The following is a 17,575-nucleotide window of genomic DNA, read 5'->3' on the forward strand; positions in this document are numbered from 1 at the left end:
GGGGGTGACGCGCAATTCCAAGAGCAGCGCAATAGTTATAAACTCCATCTGACATGTGGGCCGAGTAATTCAAAAGCCGTAAATCCAGAGTTGAGTAGAATAAAACCATATCAGAAGAAAGATGGTTGCATGAACTTGCAAACAAGCAGGGAGCTCTCCGCTGAAACTGGCGAGGGCCAACAGCAAAACTCCAACAGGGCAAGATGGGCAACAGAAGGCAGAACATCCTCAATTAATCCAACAGCATAACCCGAATTCAAAGTCCATGCGTTCCAGCCCCACTGGACGTCGACGATGGACAGGAAATCAAGCAGCCTATTTAAGACTGCACGTAGCAGTCCCGGTGAAGACCATCAGTAAGTGCAGCGGTGTTAATTTCCTTTGAGGTAATCCAGTCAGACGTGAGGTGTAGCGTAGATTTCAAACAAATTAAAAAGTCAATAGTCCATAAGATTGTCCATAAAAGAGAAGAATAAAACTCAATTTCCTGAGGTCACTCATACAAAAGGCCACTAAAACAAAAGCATCTAAAAACATTGAAAAGAACCTGGAGAGCAGCGGCAGACAAACACGCCAGCATTCACTCTACCGGAAGTTTGTAGTTTGGTGCGAAAAGTGAAAATCAATCCCAGACCAACAGCAAAGGACCTTGTGAATATGCTGGAGGAAACAGGTAGCAAGTAACTATATCCACAGTAAAACGAGTCCTATATCAATGTAACCTGAAAGGCTGCTCAGCAAGGAAGAAGCCACTACTCCAAAACCACCATAAAAAGCCAGACTACAGTTTGCAGGTGCACATTGGGACAAAGATCTTACTTTTTGGAGAAATTTCCTCTGGTCTGATGAAACAAAAATGGAACTTTGTGGCCATAATGACCATCGTTATGTTTGGAGGAAAAAGGGTGAGGCTTGCAAGCCGAAGAACACCATCCCAACCGTGAAGCATGGGGGTCGCAGCATCACGTTGTGGGGGTGCTTTGCTGCAGGAGGGACTGCTGCACTTCACAAAATAGATTGCATCATGAGGAAGGAAAATTATGTGGATATATTGTAGCAACATCTCTCAAGACATCAGCCATGAAGTTAAAGCTTGGTCGCAAATGGGTCTTCCAAATGGACAATGACCCCAAGCATACCTCCAAAGTTGTGGAAAAATGGCTTAAGGACAACAAAGTCAAGGTATTGGAGTGGCCATCACAAAGTCCTGACCTCAGTCTGACAGAAAATTTGTTGGCAGAACTGAAAAAGCATGTGTGAGCAAAGAGGCCTACAAACCTGACTCAGTTACACCAGTTCTGTCTGGAGGAATGGGCCAAAATTCCATCAACTTTTTTGTGAGAAGCTTGTGGAAGGCTACTCAAAACATTTGAGTCAAGTTAAACAATTTAAAGGCAATGCTACCAAATTCTAACAAATTGTATGTAAACTTCTGACCCAGATTTTTGGGCCAGAAAAATCTAATTAATTGCATACATTTTTCATACAATCATAAAATGGACACATAAAATCGATCTAATTATCACTTAATCCAACAAGGTTTTAACTCTCTTGCAAAAGGCCCTTGCATTAAAAAGGGCCATGCATTCTGGCAAAGATGACAACCTCAAAAAAGACATGGGCTTGCAGGCAGTTTTTTAATCCACATGGCTAATCCTGTTTGAGAAAGCACTAGATTAGGGGAGATTATGGTTGGAGTAGGCAGAATAAATGGGTTTGTAATTGCACTTTTCACCTCCCCTCCCTACCAAGCACCTTGCCGTTAAAGATCTGTCTCACATATGCGAATCGGTTCAACCAATCACCTCTATATTCTTTACGAAACAGGTTCCTTTATAAAACCCATTCCTTATTTAATCTCTTCCTCATTCTGTCATGTTGATCAAACTTCACAAAAAAAAAAAAAAAAAAAATCCATAAAACAAATCCTTTTTGTAATGAAATGCTTTTTAAGCAGTGTCAGACTGTGTGGTTTATTGCCATGCTGTGTATGGCACTTTTGGATACCGTTGTAATTGCGTTGACCCTTCTATATGGCACGTCCCATGCTGTCAGAAACAGTGAGATAAGTCAGCAGCTCCAGACTTCATTAAACTTCTCATCTATATTAAACAGGCTAGTAGCTCTCCTCTTGAATACTGCAACTGTTGTCACCATAGCACCATAGACATTCTGAGCAGGCTGAGTCAAATGTACTTTGTGTGATGGGCATCATACAGTTCTGTACCTTATATCGCTCTGCTATGATGCTATCACTTTTTTTATGTCACCCACAATAAAACCGGTAACAAAAATGCTATAGACTTGCAGTAACCCTCTGGGGTCTGAGGGTGTTTTGGGCCCTGGAGAAGTTTTGACATGCCTTGACATTTGTGCTTTTTTCATTTGCTTAAAAACATATTAATGGCTAAAGTCTGATAACACTGTATTCAGCACAAACTGGGCTACAATAATATGTGAACAACATGTTGTACATGTTTGTATTTTTGAGAAAATAACGTTTATACATGGTTTTGGAAAAAAACAAAAATTGTAAGTCACTGAAATAAGGCCATATAACACATACTAAACATTTGTTCACAAAACTTTTGAGAACTGGATCTTGTAGCCTAGAGTTTTTGCTACAAAATGATGTAAAAACCATCCTGATCTCTCATTCATACAAAACAATATAGTCATTTAACTTTTGGAAGACACTTTTAGTGTTAGAAAGGCCATATGCGAGGAGGCGTGGATGATCATGAATATTGATGTGATTCACACCTGAGGAGACAAAGACACCTCCCCTGAGAGAGAATGAATGTGAGGAGACTTAATGATTGAATGTATTGTTTGTAGCTTATTCACAAAATCAAGTTTAAGTTAAAAGAATAATCTGACTATACATTTTCTTTACATAAAGTCTTTACTTAAAAACTTTAGACCTACACTACCGTTTAAAAGTTTTAGATCGGTAAGATTTTTTAAATGTTCTTAAAAGAAGTCTCTTCTGCTCACCAAGGCTGCATTTATTTGATCCAAAATACAGCAAAAACAGTGATATTGTGAAATATTTTTACAATTTAAAATAACTGTTTTCTATTTGAATATATTGTAAAATGCAATTTATTCCTGTGATCAAAGCTGAATTTTCATTATCATTACTGCAGTCTTCAGTGTCACATGATTCTTCAGAAATCATTCTAATATGCTGATTTTCTAATATGGGCATATTTACAGCACATTTTACACATTTACACCTGAACAGATATTTGCAAGCACAAGCTTTGTTGATGATAATGAGGCAGCATAAACACTAGTTAAAATATAATCTAAACATTCATATTTTTTTATATCATATTACATATCATATTTATATTATACAGCGTACAATTTAAATACCTGCTTTAGCCGAAACAACATTAAAATGTAACTAAAACTTGCCTATTAGGACACATTTCAAATTTCAGTACTTTGAATACTGGCTGGCAAGTCTGGAAATAGTCCAACTAGTGAAATATGTACATGTTTATATAAAATAGCATGCCAACTAATGTAAGTAAAGACTTACTCATCCGAAATTGTATCCTCGGCTGGATCAAGTCGCTCTTTAAAATGCAAACGTTCATTGTCAGAGTCCCGCTCTTCTTCTGAGGAAAATGTGAAATCTTCGTCACTATTCAGGACCATCTGTAGAGCTTCCTCACCTGTGTAGCATGCCATCTTCAAAACGCACAGGAAAGTGAATGGATCTGATGATGAACTTGATGTTTTTTAAGGCACTGTTGGGGGCGTTTACTATTTGCATTGATCACCTCAGCACATTACCGTATGAATAATGCGCTCTGCTGGTGGGTGTGATCACATTAGCGATAATTAGCTGAGCCAGGAGAAACTGAACATCTCTTTAGTTTCATACAGATTACATTGCAGGAGAATATTTGTTTTAAATTTGAATTATTTTATTTAAAAGTAGACATTTTAAGCTTTCTTTAGACATATGTTTCATGTTTGTCTGATAAGTATTCGTGGAGTTTCAGTTCATTTTTGTGACGTGTTTCAGAAAGATGCTCGCGGAGATAGAGACAGCTGAAAGTGCACCCTGTTTATTTTCTTTATGTTTCAAAAGCACAAGGTTTGTTGTTATTGTGAGTGTACACAAATAAAAGTAGACCCTTTATAGTCTCTAATGGTGTCTTACACTTATCTGTATGCCCAGAAATGACGGAGTATTTTAAGTTGTTTCCGCTGTCATAAGGAAAATCCAGCAGGCCTCCGGCGTGTCCTTCGACCCCTGAGGGTTAAAGCAGGGACCAGAGCAACACACTAAAACCACTTAGAACACCTTTGCAATCACAAATAAACTCAAAAACAAATGGCCAATTTAGGATGCACCAATTAACGCTTTTCTTTTCAAAGTCTGTTAAAAGTGGCCATACTAAAGGTCACTCACTGTGCCCATTAGCCGAAATTGATAAAGACCTGTCATAGTCAATCTTAACCAAGTTTTTCTTTGAGAGTAACAGCTCTAGAAAATGTCCAGTTTGTTTTTGGATCCGCAAAGCAATACATCGACCGCCAAGTAAATGTCACAACCCCATTTACCCTGGTAGATTGTCAAAGGTCTTTGGAAATCCATACCGTGTTGTCTGATTTGTGACTGTGATGTTAGCATAGTGCTAGCTCCTGTCTGATCTCAGTGTATAGTAGACAGAGTAGATTGGTCTGTCATACTGCTGTATTTTCACAGATTCAGCAAGAAAAGCAAAATACAGCTCAGAAAATAGAACGAAATGCAGATGTCTCAAGATGAGTATTTAACAGTTGATGCTTTTTTAACATGACATGGTGTCAACAAAAAAAAGACAAAAACACTTAAATGAGCCTAAGATGGTTGCCTAAATAAAACCTATAAACACAAGTTTGTCTGAACTGGGAGAACATCTAAGACCAATTTAACTAGCCAAGACCAGCAAACCATCTCAGGCTGGTTTAAAATATTTTGTTTTCTTCATCAGAAAAGTAGGAATACATTTTGTTGGGAAGGCTATGATGCATTCTTAAACAGCCTTCAACACTATAGTTCCCTCAAGGCTTGTCGCCAGCCTCAAGAACCTGGTTGTAGACACCTCCCTTTGTCAGTGCATCCTGGGCATTATGGTAGGCAGACCTCAGGTAGTGAGGATGGGAAGCAAATATTGTAGCCCCATTGTCAACACAGGGTCTCCAAGAGGAGTTCCTTTGGGAGACACTACAGCCCCCTACGATCAGTGGAGTCCCCATGGGGGAAGCTTTCAATGTTAATTACATGAGAGCTCACAGAGGATCTGAGATAAACCATTCACACCAACAGCTTAATCAGGAGAGAACAGTAACACCTCTATTACCTCAAGTGCCTGGGGATGTTCAGGATCTTGAGATATTGAGGATGTGCTGCCAAACCTGCACAACAACTACAACATCTTAAGACCAATTTAGCCCCATTACCCCAAAGTCTTCTAAATCCTCAGGTTAACATGAGTATGACATACTGAATCTAAATATGATGCATTTCAGGGTGAAACAAGACAATGTGAAGACAAAATGTAGGACGGGACATGATTTTATCCATCGGGAATTGTCTGTAACGTGGAAAGTTGTCTCTATACTCTATAACAGGGGTCTTTAGTATTTTTCAATCCAAGGACCCCCGTGCCACCAGTATGGTTGTCTATAATTTGTGCTCAGAAATTGTGGAATGGAACAGATTGAAATAGCACCATACCAAATCGTGGAAATGTAATTGGAACTCTTTCTCACCTTGCTCAGAACCATTTGGTGCGATGGTGGATAGGGTGCTTTTTGATTTCATGTGAACTCTAAATCTAGAATGTGTATTTATCGGCACCCAACCTGGGTAGCAATTTTGCTGTGAAGCAGCCATAGAATGGTGTAATTAACTTATTACAGGGACGAAGTGTAATGGGCAAGGCCACAATGGTAATGGCTCATGGCTTTCTTCTTGTGGGGATTGAACCAGCAGTCTTCTGGTTTGCAACCCTGAGGATTACCCACAACACTACAGCAGACTTTAAAAAAAAAAAATACTGAAAAATAATATGCATCAATCACTCACTGCTTGTTTTGTACATTTTTATAATTTCTATGCCACTGCCCCAATATATATTTATTTATTTATTGGGATATTTATTGTATAACACACAATCAAAGAGAAGCAGAAACCAGATGTAGCATGTCACAAATATATAAAACTTAGAACTTGAGTTGATTAAGGTAAACATGACTGTCAGTTTGACTCATGCAGAAGTTGTGTAATAAAATGATCTATAGTTATGTGCTGTGCCTACAACATTTTTTTGTTTTTTTTGTTTTTTTTGCTCACTGTGTGTGTTTTCTCTCTTCAGGAGGCTCCAGGTCGTCCACCTGTGCCAAATCTGCCTCTGAACTCTTCACGAGAAGAACACGAGCGCCGTATCTCTCAGTCTCTCTGTCCCGGAGAAAACCTGGATGACAACCACAGCCCACGACCCAACATGATGGGTAGAATGATGGGTGAGTTCATGCAAACAAACACACACAGAAGTTAGTCTCGCCCATGGAGCATCTGATGCAAATTTCATGCAAAAATAGCAAGAGCTCTCTCAAAGGCCAGGGTGCTCAGGATTCTATCAGTGCACCAGAAAAACAAAAAGCATTTTTACATCATCGGGCTGGACGGTTTTGGGCACGGTGAGTAACGGCTCTAGTAGCATTTCCATTTGATCACGGATCAGTGCGATGCAATTACAAACCGTTCCCAGCCCAAAAGCCATGCTAAGGACAGAGAACCGGTCACTTAGTCATTCCATTCTAAACCAGATTTCACAGCACCATGATGGAAAAAGAAACCGTAATCCTGTCAAGGACCACAGATCAGTATGGAACATCACGGTTGATGGAAAAGCGGCTAAAGTTGTGTTTACAAGTTTCCTGGCTGCTCCGAGAAAAAGCTAGTTGCTAGATTTTATAAAGTTTGCAAGGTGCACTGCAATGGCATTGCATCTTTGAAAGATATTCTAGAGTTTTGTTGAGATTTCAGATTTATCGGTCGTTAAACATCATGTAAAAAAGTAAAAAGTGGTTGTTGGTTTTTGGTTATTTTGCATGCCAGACAGACAGTCTCTTCCTATTTAATTGGGCAGTTCTTGGCCAGAATAAGCTTTAATGTCCCAGCTGAAAAAAACAGTTTAAACCAGCCTATTATGATTGGCTGGTCTAAGCTGGTTTAAGCTGGTCTAGCTTGTCTCCCAGCCTGCTCAGAATGACTTAGGCTAGTTTAAGCTGTGTTTTAGCAGTGGACCAGACTTTATGTCAACAGTAAAATGTCTGGCTATGCAAGACTGCACACACACACACACCATTGTATATGTACTGGTATGCTTCTGTTTCCTCTTGCACCTGTTTTCATGCCACGGATGGTTTAAATACACAGATAAATGAGCACCTGGACATAAACAGACTGAGCCCAGCCAGTCCCAGCCTGTTCATGTGGTTTTCTGAATGGGGGTTAATGTAATTTTCAAGCACCTCTGTCTCATCCAGCATGACTCTTTCAAGTCACTCGTGATTTTGCTCAAACTCAGTGGTTCTCATCCTGCTGCACAATTGGCCAATCTTTTCACCATCATGCTTGCCATTTCTGAATTGACCATCCAGCCCGACTCACTCTTGAACAATAAGCTCTTTCGTTGCTGAGGAAAACCCTCATTGTCCTCCCTTTTTCTTCTTCATGCCCCTGTTCTGACCTTGTGTCCCATTCCTGTGCTCTGATTGCTGTGTGATTGAGTCAGTCGATGATGTCCCGTATTCCACATTAGAGTAACAGTGTCAAAGTCACCTGATGGCTAATTATGTTTGCAGATCAATAACTTGTGCATCCCTAAGCTCTTTATCTTTCTATTTCTACTCTCTCTTTCTCTCTCTCTCTCTGTTCAGTTCAGTTCAATTATATTCTTGTTTTTAGCTTTTCCCCCCCATTTCCATAGACAATAGACAGTATGTAGAGAGGGCCTGGAATGATATGGAGATTGACGCACTTGACACAAGTTAAGTTGGATTTGAACTTGCATTCCCCCTGCTTGAACACCATTGCTCAATGAATCAGAACTACAACCGCTCAGCCACGACTCTGAAATATAAAGTCTTATTCCATATAAAATCTAATTCCATTCACTTTGGTTTCAGTTTCCTATATAGTATTGTCCAAGCATTCAATAAATATTGGAAACTGTCTTCAGGAACAATAATATAAATCGCACATTATTATATTCACCTTTGTTATATGAATTCAGGTAGTAAAAATAAAATCAGAAAATAGCATTGGCCAAACATTAAATTCTATAATATACTTTGTATATATACCTGTATGTATTCTGTTGTATATATACTGTATTGTGAATGATTAAGTTAAGTGGAGTTATTTTTATTCATTATTATTAGCAATAATATTTGTTTTGTAAATGATTAAAATAATTAAAATAATAATAATTCAGAATTATACCTCTCACTCTCTTTCTCTTTACTCTTTCTTCTTTGTTTGAACAGTTGTCCTGTTTGGCTTGCACTAATGTATGCATTGCCACTTTCTTTTAAAAAGCTTCCATAAGAGGGAATGTTTCATCACGCTTGTTTGAAACTTCTGAAAAATGCAGCACTTCAGAGAATTTTGCTCTCCATCTCTTTAGGAGTCAAATTAAAAAGACAAATTTTGAGAAAGTTTACCACAGAGAATGATAGCACCCATCCCCTTTCGTAGGCATGACACATTGTCATATCTCACAATTGTCATATCTCACAAAGTCTGTCAGTTTCCAGATTTTCTTGTCCCGTAAGCCTGAGAATTGTTTCACCACTTGCCAGTCACTCGCATGACAAACATTAAAAGACATAACAAGAACGCATCATGCATTTTGAATGGCAGAATATCTGTCACGTAACTTTACGCTCTATAGGATGTGGAAACGGACCTTGATGTATGACCCTGTCACGTTTGCAGAGAGGTCATTTTCTAAAAGGCCAAGGTGGAGACCTGAGTGACAAAGCATGCTGAATCACTGTCAGGAAAATAGTCTTCAGCAAGCACAACTCATTTCAGACATATTTGCTGTCACTCAGATGAGACATGTCAGGTTTGAGCTACAAGGTTAGTGAGATAATCTCGTCTCGAACGGCTGTAATGACAGGTGGGTATGAGGAATGGAACTTTAAGGCTTAAAAACAGACTAAAATGATAGAAATCTGAGGAATAAAGTGGTATAAATATAAATATGAGCCCAGTAGGCTCTGTTTACACTGCACCAACATTTGATTTGTTTTACATATCCGATGTTTAGTACTGACAGTCCAAACTGTCGTGTTACAAATGGTGAAATTCATTAGTTGGGACTCCATCCACATATTTTTCCATGCAAATTTTGGAATATCCATAAATAATGCTGAATAAAAACAACAAAATGTGGAAAAAAAAAATAAAAATAAATCCTTAATTCACATAAAAAAATGAATATGGATCTTTAACCCTTCCGCATGGGAGTTTCTTCTGTACTACTGGATCTCCCAGCGTGAGTTCTTTAATGCACAGTGTAATTAAAATAAATCTTACTTTACGCTTCACAGTAGATGCACTGGAGGACAGATTATATCACAGCGGGTGCACTGAAGGTCAGATTAAATATTATCAAACATATAATGCAGTTTTTAGATGTTTATAATAATTGATTATGACAGATAAGATGCGATCGCAAATGTACTTGCCGGGTATGCGTGCCGCCATATTTTTGTTGCAATGTAAGTTGAGATTCTTGAGTTTGTATTGTCATAGAAGCATACAAAAGGAGGAGCATAGAAGGTTCTAAAAACCTAGCACTTCCACTCTCCCAGCCCCGGAAGTGGTTGTGACGGATGAAATGGGAGAAGTCTCGAGTGGACTGACTAGTTTATTCTTTGATGTCAGAAAACATGACCGCAGTGCTGCATCTAAACAGTGCACCCCAAAGGTAACGGCTTTATACTTTTATTTATCGATTGATTTAAAGTTAGTAACATATAAAAATAAAGATATTGTGATGTTGAAAAGACCATTTGAGCAACTGGTTCATTATGACAACTGATTTTGCTGTTATACAGCAGCATGAATGCAGATCACACCGGTTTGATTGTACGAGTCTGAGCCCAGCCTAGTGTAATCACACCGGCTTGATGGTACGTGTGAAATGGATAAAAAATAAGTTTGGCTGAGATGATAAAAACTCTTTAAAAAAATCTAGTTTAAAGCAGGTGTCAAGTTCATATAAATGCAGTGTTTGTGTCTATATTGTTTAATAAATTTTTGAAAAATTTTCAATTTTCAAATTTTTTTACACAACTAACTGATTTGTAATTTGGTATGTGTTTGCTCTTTATGTCATTTGCACTATGTGTTTTTTTGGGTTGTTCTTAGTAGTGTGCAGTGGTTACCATGTTGGTTCTTGGCCCGTAGTAGCTGCTTACAGCTATATTTATTATTATTCTTCCTCCCCCATGGGAGTCTGTTGAAGCCCTATGAACGCTACATAGGAAAATTATTACATTTGGCACTGTCATGAATCCCGCCTTTGTTCCTCCCACTGACCACCAGAGGGCTCCATCACCTGGGGTTTAACTTTAACTCTCTGGACTCCATTTCCCATAATCCCCATACCTGTCAATGATTACCTGTTCACCTGTTTCCAATTCACTCATCTATTTAAGGCTCACTCTCACTCTCTGTTATTGCGAAGTCTTGTTTTACCCAGACTGACATTTCTGAGCGTTTTCTTAGTTTGTTGAATTACCTATGTATTATCCTGGACTGTTTACCTTGTCTTTGATGCGTTGCTGCCTGCCTACTATTACTGCCTTGCTTTACGTGGATATAACCTGTGATTGTCTGCCGCCTGCCCCGATCTCTTGCCTGTTTATTGAATACCCCTCTGGACTGCCTTTGATATTACTGCTGCAGGTGATTTACCCCTGCCTGTCTGAATTTCTACGTTTATTGTTATTAAAAGCTGCACTTGGATCTCAACTCTGTTGACTCATCATTACAGAAGACTTTGCCAAAAACCGATCCAGCGGCTTTTTTCAGCTAACCACTGAGGTCTCAGCTCCTTCATCAAACCCAGCGGCACACCCAGCCTCAGCTAGAACAATTCACCACACCATGGATATAGCAGTATTCTTCATTCAATTAAGCCAAGCAGACTTATCAATAAGGAGTACTCCCATTTCTTTTCCACCATTGCCGCCCATGCTGGTTTTGATGATGCCACTTTGAAATCCATATACCGGATCGGACTCACAGCACACCAGTTGAGGGAATTGCCAGACTCCGGAGACTACACGTGGGAGGTATATGTGAGGCTAGTACTCGAAACATTCACTTCGGGGGAGCCTCCTCTCTCAATCCCGATCCCAGATTCTAAGTCTTCTACGTCTGAAGCCTTCCCACGCCATGTCACAGCCACGTCCGAGTCTGCTCCACACCATGTCACTGCCACGTCTGAGTCTGCTCCACACCATGTCACAGCCACGTCTGAGTCTGTTCCATGCCATGTCACAGTCAGATCTGAGTCCGCTACACGCCATGTCACATCCACTTCTGAGTCTGCTCCATGCCATGTCACAGCCAAACCTCAACTTGCTCCACATCTTGTCACATCCATGTCTGAGTCTGTTCCATGCCATGTCACAACCATGCCTGAGTCTGCTCCATGCCATATCACAGCCACGCTTCAGCCTGCTCCATGCCATGTCACAGCCAAGCCTGAGTCTGCTCCATGCCATATCACAGCCACGCTTCAGCCTGCTCCATGCCATGTCACAGCCACGTCTGAGTCTGCTCAACACCATGCCACAGTCCAGTCTTCTGTGACTCATTGCTCGAAGCCCTTCGTGGCCCTTGTCTCCAAGTTGAATTATCCACCACTGAAATCGGTGCATAGGGACACAAAGACTCTTTCCAACAAATTGTCAGTGCCCTTGCCTGCCACGGCCAACGAGCCGACGGCCACGCCTGCCATGGCCAACGAGCCGACGGCCACGCCTGCCACGGCCAACGAGCCGACGCCCATGCCTGCCATGGCCAGTGAGCAATGCCCATGCCTGCCACGGTCAACGAGCTGGAAGCCTCATCCATCCCTGAGCCAGCGTTGCCAGCCTCGGGGATTGATTTTAACTCTCTGGACTCCATTTCCCATAATCCCCGTACCTGTCAATGATTACCTGTTCACCTGTTTCCAATTCACTCAGCTATTTAAGTATCACTCTCTGTCATTGCGAAGTCTTCTTTTGCCCAGGATGACATTTCTGAGTGTTTTCTTAGTTTGTTGAATTACCTGTGTATTATCCTGGACTGTTTACCCTGTCTTTGATCCGTTGCTGCCTGCCTACTATTACTGCTTAGTTTTACCTGGATATAACCTGTGATTGTCTGCCGCCTGCCCTGATCTCTTGCCTGTTTATTGAATACCCTTCTGGACTGCCTTTGATATTACTGCTGCTGGTGATTTACCCCTGCCTGTCTGAATTACGTTTATTGTTATTAAAAGCTGCACTTGGATCTCAACTCTGTTGACTCATCATTACAGGCACACTGATAGGGGTGAGTATAGATAGCCCCTAGACAAAATTAGGGGTCTCTAGGACAAGCTCTGTAGTGCCACAAACAAAAAAAAAATGTCAAAAATTCACTTTTCTTTTGTGCGTATCTTTTGAACAGTTTGTCTTTTAAACTAAATATTTTTTTGTCTGATTAATCTCCTCTTGATTCAAATTGGCCTCATACGTTAAAGCAGTGGCCGCCATCTTGGATTATGATATTTTTTTCATTTATTTCTGTACTATTCCTTTCTTTCATACTTTTTTCTTCTCTGTGTGAAAATTGCACATTTTCTGCTTAGCAGACATGCTGTCGACTATGTCAGACTTTAGTCATATATGTTAAAGTTTTAGTATTACTTTAACACATTTAACACAGTTAAAGTGACATACTGAGGGAGTTTTTTGTTTTCTTTCATTAAAAGGGATGTGCAGTACTAATTTAAATTTGCCCTTTACAACTGTTGATTTAGTGAAAGAAGTGCCTCTAAGTGTGCTATGGAAAAGGTTAGCCCCATTAAATAGTGAAAATAGCTGCTGCGGGCAACCAAAAATGGGGATATATGGATACATTAAAAGTCCTTTTTGTATAACGTCGTGTCTCTGATTGTTACTTCTAGAAGCTCTCACTAAACATATTCTGCCCTATAGAGAGACATATTTAGGAATATTCTGAATAAAAAAATGTCTCTGAGTGACAGTTATTACATTTGTAGATGCTTTGTGCACTTGAGGTGATCAGAGTGGAAGAACATTTTAGTATGCAGTCATTTAGACAGAGTACCGGAAATCGTTTCCAATGCATTTGCACATAAGCAGGTAGAAAAAGAGTGGAAAATGAGAGAAATAATCATATTGCATCTCATATTATGGGTTTATTAAAGCCCATTTCATATACATATGAAATCGTGTTGAGCCATGGCACATGGACATACATGATATGTAATAACTGTATAAACATTGCTAAATAAATGGTAGGCTTTATACTACTGAGTATATTGTATATTCTGTATTATGCCTTGCAGATGTTGGACAAAATAACATTGAGGTTTCAAAACAGAATTTCATTAGAGATTGTATTACCAGGTATTACCATCAAATTATCAAGGCTAATATCAGTACTGCTTGTAATTTGAAAACACTGACATGAATTGCATCAAGTAAATTATGAACTAAATTTTCAGTAGAAAACCATCAATAGTTGATCCTTCAGTTCTCAGAGTTATATACTGTTGAATAAAGAAAAATGAGTGAAAAATATACTGTTGAGAAACAATTGTGTGTTTGATCTTGTAATATAGGCTACTTTATAAACTATGCAGTTTTCGTTGTCCACATTTAAAAGATAAAAGAGTATGAAACTAATATTTGTGATATCGCGTTAGAGTGTGAAAGCTATTAAGGGTTATCACCTCAGCCTGAGTCTGAAGGGTGGGGCTATTAATCTGACAGTAGACTGCCTTTACATTGACTGGCCACATTTCCTGTCAGTCAGATGATTGGCGGTTTTATGGTTTGGTTGTCAGTGGGATGGGCTGCTGCCTGTAAAAGTGTGTGAAGATGTAGCATATGCACACTCAGCTTTACATCTATCTAACTGACAAAATAAGTCCATCTCTCTCAACACAAATATATAGGCTACTTGTCAAGGTATAAAGCAAATGGCAGGTACAGAATCAAATGTTATCATTCTTCTTTCACCATTTCTCTTTTTTTCTGAGCCTTCTACTGGCCAATACTCTGAGGGGAAGGTTGTTTAAATAGTGGCCATTTTACAGATATGCATTCAAAAACAAGAAATAAGAGGGGGAAAAAATATCTTTGCAGTAATCAAGGTCTTGTTTGATGTAGAGTGCATTAACATTCTTGCTCGCTGTGAACAGAACTTTGGCCTAATTGAAAAGTCCATCTAGGAGCTGAACATCACACTGTGACACAAATTGAGAAGCCCGTCGAAATCTTCTTGGCATGCTGTTTTGCAAAGAACCTGTTAATTAAAAAAAATAAAATAAAAAAATAAATAAATAAATAAATGGAAAGAACAAAATAAATTATGTGTGGTCAGCATCAGAAACATTCTGCATCCCCTACATGCCATTAGCATGACTGACACTTTATTATAGATTCTTTATTTTTTTTCTATTAAAATTAGATTTCATATTTTTGACAAACAGTACCGATGACTGTGTCACCCGCAGCATCATATATTTAAGCGAGGCTCTTGGTGAAACTTTACCTGTCCCCATTATTGTTTTGTTACTTATGTTTTTTTTTTTTTTTTTCTTGGCTTGATACAATTAAGGCATCCATCTTAAGACATCAGGGGATCAACTGGTTCATATATGCTGTTTGTGAATTTTTTATTTTCATTTTTTTTAATTATTTTTATTTTTATATATATATTTTTTTACACATATGCATTCTTTCTATGTGCTACTTTCTCAAATTATTCTGGATTAACCCAGAAAAAAATAACAGTTGGATAAGAATTTAAATATTAATAAAATATATATATATATATATATATATATATATATATATATATATATATATATATATATATATATATATATCTATATATATATATTATGTTGTTTTAAATTGTTAAATTAAGTTGTATAATTTACATTTAAAATCTAAATAATTAATACAATAATTAATCATACAAAATATTGCAATTTTTATTGATGAAAAATGTGAAGAATTCTGGCACAGAACCAACTTAACTTGCCAAATATTTGCTTTCAGAGGCAGACTTGCCATCGGCACAACCAGGACTTTTCCCGGTACTTAGAATTTGTGTTTAAAAAGTTGTGTTATATTTTTTTTATTTTTTCAGAATATTAATGTCCACCCGACAGAAGAAAATGAGCAGAAAATTTAATACACTTCCAAAAATTCCATTAAAAATACCATTGGCTTGAAAACGTCCCCACACATATCTAGGGATCAGGATGTCACAACATTGGGACTTGGCCCAGTAAGCAACCATTTAGCAACCATTTATTAATGCCTAAGCTGTGTCCCAGTAACTACCCCAAACACCTTGGCATTACATAAATTGAAATGAGGCTTTTTTTTTTTTTTTTTGGTAGTAAATGGGTCAAAAGTGACCTGCACATAACAAAAGGGTTAAGAAAGTAGATCCATAGATTTTTCATTCCCTGAACTGTAAGTCACCATGGACATTCATGACTAACCCTTGGCTTGCAAAGAACTCCATTTCTGGGAAAAGTTTAACTGATTGTTAACGACTTTGTTCCTAAATGCATGAGAGGTTGTGATTAATACCACATGTTGGCTTATATATTTTATTTAATCTTTTTTTTTTTTTTTTTCTGGATTACTGGATTACAGAAAGTTGAATTATACTTTTTCAAAGACTGAGGAAACTGTAAACTTTTGTGTTGCCACAAGCTTGTTTGGTGAAGCCCAGATTTAAAATTACCTTGTTTAGATGATCTGGAAATACACAAAATAAATACACCAGCCCCCCTCAAATGTTTTGTTCACTATGATTAACAGTTAAATCAATTAGACTTATATTGTGGCCATCTTGTATGGATTTGCAAATTATCTTGAATTAACTGCTTTGTTGGAATCTCCTTAAAGACCAAGAAAGTTCAAATTAAAATTTTATGACCTTTCACCTTGTGCTCAAATATAGGGGTTTTAAGTGACATGATAATGGGATTGGGGCTTCAGTAACTTTTTCCCTTGTCATTTTGGAAGGAACATGGTGGAGCCTTTCTCGTTTAAGTTTATTTGTTTGAGCCCCTGTCTGGGGGACCAAAGCTGCTGTCTAGACCAATCAGTCCATTCTCACAATGCCATGATTATGGGCCCAGCGAGCAGACATGATGGGTCTGTTTGTTATAGCAGGAGAGACTCTATGAGGGGTTGTTTGATCACAGCATGACAGCAAACAACAGTATTCCACCACTGTGCCATCAGCGCCCTGTGAGGAGAATTTCTGTTTTATAGTGCAGATTAAACACAAGAGGCAGTTACAAACACAAATAGCTCATTTATGAGGCCCAAAAGTCTGGGAAAGATTGCGCATGATAGCCTTGATGTTTATCCCCAAATGACCAAATGTCCTCGGGTTGTAAGCATGATGTCGAGGTTTGAAAATCTTCAACAATTAAATAAAAGCATAATATGTTTGGTTAGAAGAGAAGACTCTCTGTTTTTGCTCTAGCTAGCAAGTTTGAAGTCAAACTTTGGTCTGTTTAGCTTGTTATGTGAAGTTTATTATTCAACGAATATTGCCATAAATGGGCAAAACTTGAAAAGAAAACAGAATTACAGAGAAACAATAGGTTTGCAAAGGTTTTTTTTATATATTTTGTTGTCATACCGTAATTCATAACACAACGCATGTAAGCATTCTAAATGTCGCTGCGAGGGGCACTACAGCGGACATTAGTGTGAGCTGTCTGCATCTACTGTGTGTTTTTCAAGGCAACTACTGTCATGGCAGAGCAACAGTTTGAAGAGAATATTACTGAGAAAGGAAGGTTAAGTCAGTATTTTTATTGCAACTTACCTGAATAAAAACACATCCAGTTTAATAGCACAATTTTTTAAGGCTTTTGAACTCTATCACCCCCTTTAATACTGAAGTTTGTCACCACCACAGTAAAGCAAGAACGTACGTTAAGTATATTCAAGCTGACCATGCAATGACATTGTCTTGGCCAAGCGCTTGCATCTGCCTCAGTCTTACTTTCAATCCCCCCAACTCTTCACATCATGGCTCCTTTCTCATCCACACTCTGAATATCTAGACAAGGTTCTGAGGAGGTGTCAGCAAGAATTGTCATTTGCTAACACTCTCCCTCCATGACTAAGCTCTTTTCGTAAGAACAGCCAGAAGAGTTTTTTTCTTGTACATCAATCCCAGCTGCTAACTGGGCAGGTACATTGTTGTGCCTTTGTG

At 38.6% G+C, this 17,575-nt stretch overlaps 1 protein-coding gene across 2 annotated transcripts in view; it reads left to right on the forward strand.

Annotated features, from left to right (window-relative positions):
- pard3aa (par-3 family cell polarity regulator alpha, a) overlaps positions 1 to 17,575 on the forward strand; it is a 689,440-nt gene that overhangs the window by 396,217 nt on the left and 275,648 nt on the right. For both annotated transcript variants that reach the window (XM_051687637.1, XM_051687638.1), the window contains exon 14: positions 6,384 to 6,531. In XM_051687637.1, coding sequence (XP_051543597.1) covers positions 6,384 to 6,531 — 148 coding nt within the window. The remainder of the gene's footprint in view (positions 1 to 6,383; positions 6,532 to 17,575) is intronic.

Source organism: Myxocyprinus asiaticus, chromosome 44 (genome assembly GCF_019703515.2).
Source record: "Myxocyprinus asiaticus isolate MX2 ecotype Aquarium Trade chromosome 44, UBuf_Myxa_2, whole genome shotgun sequence".
In the NCBI taxonomy this organism is placed as follows: domain Eukaryota; kingdom Metazoa; phylum Chordata; class Actinopteri; order Cypriniformes; family Catostomidae; genus Myxocyprinus; species Myxocyprinus asiaticus.